This window comes from Corylus avellana, chromosome 11 (assembly GCF_965113065.1).
Source record: "Corylus avellana chromosome 11, dhCorAvel1.hap1.2, whole genome shotgun sequence".
In the NCBI taxonomy this organism is placed as follows: Eukaryota; Viridiplantae; Streptophyta; class Magnoliopsida; order Fagales; family Betulaceae; genus Corylus; species Corylus avellana.
This window is the reverse complement of record NC_142500.1, coordinates 16,286,769-16,299,415: the sequence shown is the minus strand read 5'-3', so window position 1 is coordinate 16,299,415 and position 12,647 is coordinate 16,286,769. Positions and strand designations below refer to the sequence as shown.

General features: G+C 37.8%; 2 protein-coding genes across 2 annotated transcripts; both read right to left on the bottom strand.

The window, feature by feature from the left end:
• Nucleotides 1-4,125: 4,125 nt before the first annotated feature.
• BST1 (DNAse I-like superfamily protein) lies at nt 4,126-7,325 on the bottom strand. The gene is made up of 7 exons (XM_059577107.2): nt 7,279-7,325; nt 7,091-7,195; nt 6,220-6,805; nt 5,899-6,095; nt 4,716-4,824; nt 4,433-4,581; nt 4,126-4,345 (listed from the first exon to the last, which is right to left on the bottom strand). Exons 1-7 carry the CDS (start codon nt 7,308-7,310, stop codon nt 4,126-4,128), a joined length of 1,398 nt encoding a protein of 465 aa, XP_059433090.2. The 5' UTR covers nt 7,311-7,325.
• A 4,450-nt stretch (nt 7,326-11,775) lies between these two features.
• On the bottom strand, nt 11,776-12,647 carry LOC132164891 (protein DOWNSTREAM OF FLC-like). The gene is made up of 2 exons (XM_059575402.2): nt 12,473-12,647; nt 11,776-12,104 (listed from the first exon to the last, which is right to left on the bottom strand). The coding sequence occupies exons 1-2, from the start codon at nt 12,645-12,647 to the stop codon at nt 11,776-11,778; spliced, it is 504 nt and encodes a 167-aa protein (XP_059431385.2).

The following is a 12,647-nucleotide window of genomic DNA, read 5'->3' as shown; positions in this document are numbered from 1 at the left end:
AGTGAGAAGAAAATAGAGATCAGCCGCCATCCGTTCCAGCAAAAGAAGAGTTTGTACATCTGTCTTTTGTATTCTATTTTGGGAATAATCTCTCTTGTGTGATAGTGAGATTTGGGTGTATTGGGGCTTTGGGATCTGAGTGATTTTCTCTCTACTATTTTTGTACTCCATCTTTTGATAGTGGATTTTCTCCGAGTCGTCTCCGCCAGTGGATGTAGGCTTGTTAAGCCGAACCACTTAAATCTGTGTGTCGTGTGTGATTGCCTAATCTTTGTTATTCCGCATTCTTCTTATTTTTCACATCTCACGGGTCTTGGGAAATAGGATTAATTTCCTAACAACTGGTATCAGAGCTGTTGGTTCAAGTGGGAGCGATGACAAGTGAAGAAGGAAAGATGGGAATCGAGAAGTTCGACGGCAAAGATTTTGGGTTTTGGAAGGTACAAATTGAAGATATTCTTTACGGGAAGGATCTTCATCAACCTCTTTTGGAAGAACAACCTGACGACATGGATGATAGCGAGTGGGCTCTGCTTGATCGTAAAGCCCTAGCAGTTATCAGGTTATCACTGTCAAAATCAGTTGCACACAACGTTGTAAAGGAGAAGACCGCAGCAGGTCTAATGAAGGCTTTGTCAAGCATGTATGAGAAGCCGTCGGCTAACAACAAGGTGCATCTGATGAAGAAATTGTTCAACCTAAAGATGGCGGAAGGGGCTTCGGTGGCACATCATCTCAATGAGTTCAACACTATCACAAATCAATTATCCTCGGTGGAAATTAATTTTGATGATGAGGTTCGCGCGTTGATCGTCTTGGCATCTTTGCCCAATAGCTGGGAAACAGTGAGGATGGCTGTGAGTAACTCTGTAGGAAAGAGTAAACTAAGCTATGAAGACGTCAGGGATTTGATTCTTAGTGAAGAGGTTCGCAGAAGAGATGCGGGTGAAGCCTCTTGTTCTGGTGCTGCTTTAAACCTCGAGACTCGGGGCAGAGGACAAGACAGAAACTCTGGTCAAGGCAGATCAAATTCCAAAAAAGGGAGAAGCAAATCTAGATTCAAACAACAACCTGAGTGTTGGAACTGTGGCAAGACTGGCCACTACAAGAAGAATTGCAGGGAACTGCGGAAGGAGACTGAGAACGATTATGCAAACGTAGTAACAGAAGAAGTATATGATGCCCTACTTCTTTCAGTTGACAGTCCCCTTGATTCTTGGGTCTTAGACTCAGGAGTATCTTTTCATACGACAGCGATCCGTGAAATTCTCGAGAACTATATTGGTGGAGATTTCGGGAAGGTGTATTTGGCTGATCGAACGGCGCTGGATGTTGTGGGCTTAGGCGATGTTCGCATTAGAGTTCACAATGACTCGGTATGGAAGTTGCAGAAGGTCAGGCATGCTCCGGAACTGAAAAAGAATCTGATTTCAGTGGGACAGCTTGATGAGGAAGGGCATTCTATTTATTTCCACGGTGGAAAGTGGAAGGTCAGCAAGGGAGCCATGATTTTGGCTAATGGTCATAAAACAAATACTCTCTATATGACCACGAACAGCAAGGATACAGATGCTGTTGTAGATACGACTGCTGACTCAAAACTATGGCACCTAAGGCTTGGGCACATGAGCGGGAAAGAGATGAAGGTACTTATGTCAAAAGGAAAACTACCGGGGTTAAAGTCAGTTGAGTCTGATTTGTGTGAAGGCTGCATCATAGGGAAGCAGAAGAAGGTGAGTTTCGCGGAAGTTGGCAAAGCACCTAAGCTTGGAAAGCTGGAGCTGGTACACACGGATTTGTGGGGTCCCGCACCAGTGGCATCTCTTGGAGGCTCGCGGTATTACATCACATTTATTGATGACTCAAGCATGAAGGTATGGGTTTATTTCTTGAAAAGTAAATCTGATGTATTTGAGACTTTTAAGAAATGGAAGGCCATGGTTGAGACTGAAACGGGCTTGAAGCTCAAGCGTTTGAGATCAGACAATGGAGGAGAATACGAAGATAGGGGGTTTAAACAGTTTTGTGCAGTGAATGAGATTAGAATGGAGAAAACTATCCCAGGAATGCTGCAGCAGAATGGCGTGGCTGAGTGCATGAATAGAACTCTCAATGAGCGTGCTAGGAGTATGAGGTTGCATGCTGGGTTACCAAAGACTTTCTGGGCTGATGCAGTAAGCACTGCTGCATATTTGATAAATAGGGGGTCTTCCGTTCCCCTAAGCCATAGACTACCGGAAGAAGTCTGGAGTGGAAAAGAGGCAAATCTTTCACATCTGAAAGTTTTTGGTTGTGCTTCGTATGTCCAAGTTGAGTCTGATGCTATGAGTAAACTAGATGGTAAATCTAGAAAGTGTTTCTTCATTGGATATGGAGATGAGGCCTTCGGTTATCGATTTTGGGATGATCAAAATCGAAGGATTATTAGAAGTCAGAATGTGACTTTTAATGAGTGTGCTATGTACAAGGATGAGTCAAGTGCAGAACCTGAAGTTACAGAGCATGAACCGAAGAAGTCTGAGTTTGTTAACTTAGATGAGCTTTCTGAAAGTACAGTGCAGAAAGAGAAACAATTCGTGGAGGTGGAGCTTGATAAACAGTGTTCACTCACGGATGAATGTGATGACAGAAAATCTTCAAGAAACTTACAGCACCGGGAAGAGTCTTATTCTTTAGCAAGAGGCAAAGAGAAACGTGATCGAAAAGCAACAAAGAGGTATGTCTTTGAGGATATGATTTCTTTTGCTCGAGCAGCTAGTAGTGGAGATCCATCGTCTGTTCAGAATGGTACGCTGAAAGAGGTAGAGTCACTACGGAATGGTAAAGCTTGTGAATCGGCAGAATTACTCAAGAGAAAGAAGGCTAAAGGGTGCAGATGGGTCTACAGGAAGAAAAAGTCATCGGAGAAAGCTGTACGGTCGACGGGGCTGATAGGGAGGCATGGTGTTATGTCTAAACCAAGTCCTATGCTCAAGTTCAAGAGGCACTTGGACTTGAGTGACACTTGTGGAGTGTGATTGCCCTTAGGGGCTGAGGCGGAGACAATCGGACGAGACACGTTTTGGTAGACTTGATGGGATTCAAGTCAAGGTGGAGATTGTTAAGTATGACTTGAATTAAAAGTCATGGTGGGACCCAATGTTTTGTCTCCTTCTTCAAGTAGGAGAGGTTTTTTGGTTCAACCGGTTTACTCCTTTTGGGTTTAGGAGACTTGTGTCCAAGTTTGATTTGGAGTCCTTCTCCTATGTGTAATTGGACTCCTTGTTTGATTTATAGTAGGAGTCCTAGACCAACATGTAAAAGGAGAGTTAAAGCTTCTATATAAGGAACAAAGCACAAGGTGAATTTGTGTGTGCCAAAAACGTGAAGCACCAAAGGGAGGAGAAAAAAGAGAGAATTTGAGAGAAGGAGGTACAAGGGCAGCAAGGGTGTTTTCTTCTTGGTGGTTTTTGGGGAGCCAAAAACAAGTGATTAGAAGAAAAAGGTGCTGCAGAGTGAGAAGAAAATAGAGATCAGCCGCCATCCGTTCCAGCAAAAGAAGAGTTTGTACATCTGTCTTTTGTATTCTATTTTGGGAATAATCTCTCTTGTGTGATAGTGAGATTTGGGTGTATTGGGGCTTTGGGATCTGAGTGATTTTCTCTCTACTATTTTTGTACTCCATCTTTTGATAGTGGATTTTCTCCGAGTCGTCTCCGCCAGTGGATGTAGGCTTGTTAAGCCGAACCACTTAAATCTGTGTGTCGTGTGTGATTGCCTAATCTTTGTTATTCCGCATTCTTCTTATTTTTCACATCTCACGGGTCTTGGGAAATAGGATTAATTTCCTAACAGAAATTTAGAACAGTTATGATCTGGAAATTCTAGTAAACTCTTAATTGTTCCAAAATATCTTGGAATATGATTTTATATTATGTATATATATTCAACCATGAGCAACAGAACAAAATTGTGGAGTTTTAACCATTCAACACCTTGTTTGTTCTTCTTCTCCATAGTGCTGACCTCATTTTCCGCAGCATATGCATATAGAAAGAAAATCTTTCCAAAGACCCTACTGAAAATTACGAAACATATATATATATATATATATATACACAAACAAAAATTGGACATGAATTTGGATTAGAACTCATATAAGCTGTGCCTTTTAGGTATGCAGTCTTCAAACTCAAGTCTTCGACCAGCGCAGGAATAACCCTTTCTCAACCTATTGTTTTTGTTCCTTTCTTCTACCTCCACTGAAAACACAGCACACACAGGCCTGTGATCCGAGAATCTTGATTCCCCACGTATATACAATAACTGCTCAATGCCATCTCCACGCCATAGTATCCTGTCGCACCTAATTAATAAAATTCAAGCTCCATTTAGAACTAAAATTTATGGCTTTTGATCATGTTGAAAAGAAAGAATATATATATATACATACCATGCAGGGGTGCGGCGTTTCTTCTTGGATTTGTTTGTTTCCCCGGCGTAAGAGTCTGAATTATGAGAGTACTTATAAGTGGGGGCAAATAATATCTGACCCTCATTAAATCCACTAAATACTCTCCCAGCTTCCCTCTCCATATTCAACTGCATGCAACCAAATAGTCAAAAGAAAAGTCAGCCAAGCAATACGTATGAATGAACAAAATTAAGGTATATATATATATATTGTTTGTTTTATTAGTTGAGGGCCTATATATATAAAGCAATTAAGTACAAACCTGATCTTTCTCCAGGAGGGTGTCCCAATCATTGTCCTCCAAGAAAACCCTCGTTTCCTCATAACTCAAAGCCACCCGATAATTCAAATCTCCAAGCCAAATTATTCGACTGCATTTTTAGTAGAACAATATTAACACAAATTGCATAAGACATAAGCAGAACTACGAAAGGGAAAATAATTTTTTAAAAAATAAAAAATAAATTTGATATACCCGGTATCCACCCGACAACCTTAAGTGGGAGCACCGACTTGGGTCGGGTTGCAAACCCAAACTGCGAACCCCAGTGAACTATCCCAATATTCTTATTTCTTGGCAAAGAATCAACTAATGCCTTTAAATAACAGTATTACACGAAGCTTGCAAGGTGGTCCTAGCAATTCAATGCCAGGAACATAACTCTCCGGCAAGTGACATCTGGCAAAAGACGTATTTTACTAGAGGATGTAAATCAAATGTGTCATATGCTTGGGTAGGGTTATGCCCAATCAGCATATGACACCGATAACTTAGGTCGTATGGGGAAAGAAAGCACTTCGTATAAGAAAGGAAAGAAGGCCACTCAGGTGTCCACAGCTTCATACCCTATCACTCTTTCGTTCGCATACTCTCTTAGCTATAACTCTCCTTGAGAAAAGTCATAGTTAATTTGAGAATTAGAGGTATTTCTCGTTGACACTGCCGACAAGTCTCTTTACATGCATTAGCGGTTTGAGGAGGGGGGATATTCGTCAGAACACTAGCAGCAAATAACCTATAACCAATTATCTTCCCTATATTTAGATAAAATTTTAAAAAAATCACAAAAACTCACCCACATGATCAGTTTCCCTAAATTTAATCAATACCCTTTGGTATTTACAGTGTTTCTCAATGTGTAAGGAACCACTTTTGATTCTATATACATTATTTTAATATAAACATTTTTTTTTTCATCTTTTTGTCTTTCATTGAAGATTGTGTTAGAATTTTGTGAAAAATGTGAGGGTAAGTAGGAAACTTTTATTTTGTAAAGAAATAATATTTTAATGGTATAAGGAAATACAAGGGAAGCTATTGTGAAATATATTTTGATAGGGAAGCAAAAAGTAGTTTTGTTTCCTAAACTTAAAGAAAATCGAAAGAAAGCTACTGCTATTGCTCTAAAGAGTCAATTGTTGCAATAGAGATGGTAAAAACTTACTCGTGATCAACTATTCTTTCTGGGGCTAGGTTAGCAGCAGGATTCTTGCAAATCTTATGGAATTGTGTGCTCTTCAGGATCTCAGCCACATCAGCATTCCTCTTCAGCTCATCACCCTCTTTCTCCCCAGAAGCCAAGTGACTGCACACAAAACAAAAGCTTGTTTGGTGCAATGACATGCTTATTGATATGCATCCCTGCAAATATGATATCGATCCCACATTAATAGACTAGAAAGGTAGCATCTTCAAACCGTGATATTGGTCAATACTTTATCATTCAAATTAAGCACCTCCCAGCTAATTATTTCAACATATGTACCTTGTTTCTAAGGCAACCCATTATTCCTCTTCCCACAGTGGAGACCCTTAGATGGCCAATATGTGGCACTAACTCCTTCCTAGCCCAAACAGACAGGAAAATCCCCACCATTTGCTTGCTTGATATAAGACAGTAACTCATCTGGCTGGGGGAGGGAGGTGAGGAAGGTATTTCTGCAGTTGAAAGCAATTCATCCACACAACTATACCGACTGATGTGAGAAGATCCTGAGTATAAATTACTATGGAGATCACTAAGCTTTCGTTGCCTCCTCCGGCTCTCTCGGGAGTGCAAGTCCACAGGGCAGTTGCAGCTCTTGAGCAGGCTACTATCTGCCCTCAAATTCCTGCTAAGTGCTTTGAGAGAAGGCTTGTGGAAGAAGTGAAGAGTGCTGCTTGGGGACTTGGATTCCTTCAAGATGTTGTTGTTTGAGATTTTGGAAACTGGCCCTAAATCAGAAGAGAAGATGGAGTCATGCTGTGGTTTATTTAGTGCTTGGCTTATAAGCCCCAGCCATTTTGCTGCAGGCTCATTGTCTTCAATCACTAGAACATTTCCAGCGCTTAGAGGAACAATTTCCTGAAACCTGATCACATAAAAAGAATCTTAGACAATATAATTAGTCAGTTGAGTAGAGTAATGATATTTAGTAGATATTCATATAACTGAAATAACACGGTAATGAAAATTAGCCTACGAAATGACTTAGTAAAAAGGAAAAATCAATAACTATTTTTCACTGATATATGATCATCTCAATTGTATAATAGTTTTACAGACGTCTACTAAATAACATTTTTCTAGTCGGTTACTTGATTAATTTAACATATGTAGAAGGCTAAAGAATGTGAATAAGTCTACTTTATCATACCCTAAGACATATATGTCTGGAGAGTCCTCCACCTGCAAAAAATCTTCGAGGTTGAGGCAATTGTTGGGCGTCTTTCCTCCCACATTCCATGTCGCCACGAATATCCTGCAACCCATCCACAATGTTCTCATCGGTAACGTCTCCGATCAAAACCAACTCTGACAAGAAACAAGAAGAACAACTCATACCGAAAATCTTGAAGTTCGGTTGCCGGCGCCATCGGCTCTTCAAAGGCAGAAAGGTTTAGGCCTTCGATCCTTGGACTTGTTTGTCTTTCTGAGAGAAGATAGAAATTAACACCATGCTAGCTAGTTTCACTTGTTCACAACTCCTAAAATCTAATATTTTTTGTTTTTTTAACATTTTTTCAAATGATAAGGCCTAAGTGTCAATATTACACATGAAAGCATTCATTGCGCCTATTATTTTCTTCCCTCTTCCCTAGAAATATCAGAAAACAACCAAAAACTCCATGTTGTTAGGTAAACTACCAAAATTATGGAGGAAGAGATAAGATCATAAGGAGATCTAGTCTTGTGATCGTTACATCCAATCGATATACATATAGTTGACCCACAAATTATTATGACCACATTGTAAGAGTTCAATAATGTCAAATCCCATATTAATTTTTTACAATATAATAATCAGGGTGCAACAAGGCGTGGAAAATAAGGGCTTATTGCACCTAACGCATGTACCTGAGAAACTCTTTCTGATGATGGGAGCCGCCTCCATGAAAGCTTTTCTCCTTGCTCCGATCTTCTTCTCCGAATCTGCCAATCAAAAAACAAGTAATAAATTAATAAATCAACGCAAAAAATAGATTCGATAAAAACCCTAAAATGGTAGCATATATATATAAAAGATATGCCCTAAAATTGAGAGAGAGACCAGGATCAAACCCATCACTATCTGATTTGAATACATCGTCATGTAATAAGCTTTCTCTCCCATTTCGCTTTGAACTGAAAATCTTTGGAATAATAGACTTTTGTCCAAAACATGAAAAAAGGAAACAAAATATAAGCACAGATTATATTTTCTCAATAAATCAATAATTAAGTTACATATACGTACTTCTTACCAAATACAAATAAAAAAGAAAGAGTAATAATTAATAATAATACCAAAAATATATATATAGAGAGAAAAGAGAAGAGAAGAAAGAAAAGAAAGACATACCCTTTTTTTCTTTTGGTTCTTGACAGAGTTGTCGGGGCTAGTGTCGTTGATGGTGCTATTAGTAGTAATGGTGGTGGTAGTGGTGGTGGTGGTGGTGGTGGTGGCTGTGGTGTTGGTCATGCCACCTGACGAAGAAGACGACATTCATACATTAATTAATTATTTGAATTCTTTTCTGGCTACAATCATAGATATAGAAAGACAAAAAATAGGTTCTGGGTTTGTTTTGTTCAAAAATTTTGTGAGCAATTTTTTTTTTTTTCTTTTTTTGGGATTTTTGTTTTTGTTTTTGGTTTTTTTTTTTTTAACGTTTTGTTGTCTCTTGTGTTCTGTTTCAAAGGAGGAGATTTTAGCGCCAAGGCTTTCGGAGGACATGGGATGATAGAGAGGCAAAACCGTTATAAGTCGCAGCTGACATCTAACCCAAAGCCAACGACCGACAACACATCCATCACCACATCAGTAACCCTACACGCTACATCTTTCTACCCTCCTCTCTAACCTAAAAAAAAACCGACCATTAAGAAAAAAAAGATGGCATAGATGCTATAAAGCCTAAAACTAATTAAGACATTCATATTGATAAGGTTCTGACTTTGGAACTTTCGGGTGGGAAAATCATATATTTTTCGTTCCTGTATACGTGGTTCGCTTTTGTGTCAAGCTCATCCGTGTTGTTTCAAAAATGAGAAATGTTACACTTAATCAATTTTCTTTCTTTAAAATTGATTCTTAAGTAACGTGCCTAGAAGGTTCTTAGGTTTTCTAACAGTCCAAATTGGTCGGACCATCCAATGGTTCGATCGACCCCATTAGACAGTGAAGTGGATTCATATTATAACTAGTGGTAAAGTCAAACAATTCATATTGTAGGGGCGCTGAACTAAAAATGTGATAAACATAATTTTAAATAAAATTTGAGTAATTCACACAATATATGCATATCTATAAAAGTTCATAAATATATGCTTAAATTGATATATTAGAAATGTAACATGTCCGCACTATATCAAAAAGACATAAATATAAAAAAAAAAAATGTCTAGAACTGCACTTTACGGTCTCTTAAAAGTACAAAATCATTAAGTATCGAATCTAAATCGAAGCTCTCAGCAATTTCCATTTCAATATAGAGAACTAAACTATTTGCAAGAAAATCATCCTCCATTTTGTTGCGAAGTTGTGTTTTAACAATTTTCATTGCTGAAAATGCTCGTTCGGTAATTGATGTAGACAACAAAATAAGCAATCATACGAATATTAAAGTTTATTCAATCATTCAAATTAATAGTGAAATTAAATTAATGTTCAATCAAAATTTATACGGATATTAGCAATCATTCAAATTAATGTTCTTGAAACTATTTTTGCCATAACTGATCCAAACCAAAAGTAATTCAATAAATTATAACTGGTATAAGAAAATATATTCAAACACCATCTAAAATCAAAAAGTCACTTCAATCAATAACTCCAACTACATCGATGCTTATAAATTTGTTTAATCTCACAAAAATTGTTATAAATCACCAAATCGATTATCTAAAAAAAATATGTAGAAAAAAAATAGAGAGAGCAGACGTTTTCTACATATATATTTGCTTTCCTTTTTTTTTTTTCTTTTTTTAAATTTTTTGGGGTGCTATGGGTAGGAAAAAAGTTTTTTTCTTTTTTCTAAAAAAAAAAAAAAAAAAAAATCTGTGGAGGTGTCACGGCACTCCCAAAGACCAACGTGGCTTCGCCACTAATCGTAACCAGTCAAATAATGACACATCAAAAGGTCAGATGGTGGTAGCTAACAGTTATGGTCTCTAACAGCTAACTGGATCGCTTTAGGTGGTTAGCAGCTTTGAGTAACCGCACTGCTTGTCTAGGGCGGACAGTTACCAACCGTCCTCACCACTGATTAGCGAGTATTTATGCACCACGGTAACCGCCTATCAGGTATGGGCCTTTTGGACATATTTTGGTGTTTTGAGCCTTTTTTTAGTTTCCTTTTAGGGCATATTTTAGACATGTTCAAAATATTTTGAGCATGTGAATGAAACCATGTATATATATATATATATATATATAAAGGGTAGGCAGAGGCAGTTATAATTAACGTCCTCTACCTTCCCTACCACTGCTAACCGCATTGAGCTACGTGTTAGTTGAAAAAGCCAAACGCCCGAGTGAGCTGTTAGCTTTTTCCGACTAACCACGTAGCGCGATGCATGGTTAATAATCACTTGTTTGTATAATATGATCATTGACAAGTCAGGATGCCTGCAGGCCACACAAGCACTTTGTCACCTTCGCTTTCAAACTCATGCCAACACCTTCGCTTTCAAACTCAAGTGAAACCCAAACATTTCAGGAAATGGTAACATTCCAACCCTATAGTAATTGGATTACGAAACTATACAATTTATTTGAAATTGTAGATCCTAAAACCATTGAATTGGGTTGTTCCTTGCATCGAATGATTTAGAAAATTCTACCTATTAAAAATATGGCATGTTATTGAGGTAGTCGAATATAATTTATTTCCCAAAAGATTTCTTCACTTTTAAAGAGACATTCTTTTCAAAAGACCAAAAAATAGCTTTTGGCTCAAAGCTGTTATGTAACATAGAGAGTAAGAACTTGATGAAAATATACTCAATTCTCATTGGTAACATGCCACTTTTTTAATAGATGACAATCTTGAAACTGTTTGATGCAAAAAGACCTGAATTTTGTAATTTTAGAATTTACAAAAATTTATGCATGTAGCACGTATCGTGAGAATAGATGTGAGTAGTTGATGAATTTTCTAAAGTTCATGATGAATATGTGTTAGTGACCAATGGTCATAAGCTAAACTTCACCAAAAGGTAAAAACAAATCAATAGCTTGTAAAAATTGAAATGACTAACGGTCAAAAGAATATATGGCTTGTGAAAATTTTCAATGATCAAACGCGCGGTAAAAAAATATTGTTTGTAACATTTACACTACAATATTAATAGCACATATAAAGTTTGTTTCTAAGAGAGATTCATGTAGAAGAAGGTCAGAGGTTTTGGAACGATTGCAATGAAAATTAAGTGAACGTGTTGTTTGTTGGGATGATCGCAAGTTGAGTCTATGATTACAAAGGTTTAATAAGTTAAGTAGTTTAGATTTAGGTAATTATCACTATGGTGTTTGGCTTTTACGTTGATCACGGTTTCTAATCTAATTTTTTAATCTTAGTGTTTTTTTTTTTTTTTAAAAAAAAAGGCACTAAAGTTTTTTCCTTTTCTTTTCTTAATCAAGTATTAGGCAGCATTCCCCGACACATGAAGCTACAATTAATTTCAAAAGGCCACAATTAAGTGACCAAGTTACATCAACTAATGAATTAAAGAGACACACATAGCACAATCATTTAGAACAATGACAAGTAAAAATAGAGCATATATAGATATAACCCAAATCACAACTAATTAATAGCCAAATTAAACGAAGTAATTAAACACAATTAGGCCCTTCAATTACTGATCATCACTTTCCAAGTACTTCTTGAGCAGTTGGGTGCACCCAGACAAAGGCTGATCTTTCAGGAACCCCATGGCATTTGCAAAACGCTGGTCGTTGAGGCATCCGTTGTTGCGGGTGAGCACGACAGTGGCACGGTCACGTCCCGGGTCGGTTGATTTGCAGTCAGCAATGGGGCTGCTAACGAGAACCGACTGGCACATTTGGTCCTCGTGGTCATCTTCCACCAAGATGTTGTATGTTCCTTTTGAGTCTGTCTCTCCTTCAACGCTGTACATCAGCTTCATACTGTTCCTATCTTTGCACTCAATTCTAACCCTTGCACCTGACAACCATCATCATCATAATAATTAACCAACGATTATAAATTTAATTAATATACATTAAATGTGATCATAGAGAGTATATATATATGTTAAAGTATACAAAAATATAAAGAAAAAAAGCAAGAAAAAAATATACAGATTAAGGTGGTTCAGCCTATGACCTACGTCCACATGTTAAAGCCTTTTCTTGGCTACATCTTTCCTTCACTTGATCAAAATTGTACAATAAAATGAGATATTTATAGTTAAATGAGGCCAATACAATAAATACATAATTAATATGTAACATATGAGAATCAAGAAAGTTATATTAATTTTATTCAAAACAACTATTATACATGTCTTTAGATGTTTCAATATGTGTTACCGGGAATGTAAGTGGTGGCGGAGGTCTCAAACCCGCAGCGGCAAGTGTCGCAGTAGACGCGTCCTCTGACGCGGAAGGGGTTCCCCTGTGGGTGCGCGGAAACAAGCGCTGCTGGGAGGACGAGACACAGTGCCATTGCCAACAACAAAAACAGACTGCTACAACTTCTCGCCAT

Bases quoted from the DNA above. Each gene is read 5' to 3' on its own strand.
- BST1 (XM_059577107.2), bottom strand. From the start codon at position 7,310: ATGGCGCCGGCAACCGAACTTCAAGATTTTCG. The intron at 6,806-7,090 runs GTATGATAAAGT...TTATGTGATCAG, and splicing joins CCAGACATATATGTCTTAGG to GTTTCAGGAAATTGTTCCTC. The intron at 4,582-4,715 runs GTTTGTACTTAA...GGTTGCATGCAG, and splicing joins CCCTCCTGGAGAAAGATCAG to TTGAATATGGAGAGGGAAGC.
- LOC132164891 (XM_059575402.2), bottom strand. From the start codon at position 12,647: ATGGCGAGAAGTTGTAGCAGTCTGTTTTTGTTGTTGGCAATGGCACTG. The intron at 12,105-12,472 runs GTAACACATATT...GATGGTTGTCAG, and splicing joins CGCCACCACTTACATTCCCG to GTGCAAGGGTTAGAATTGAG.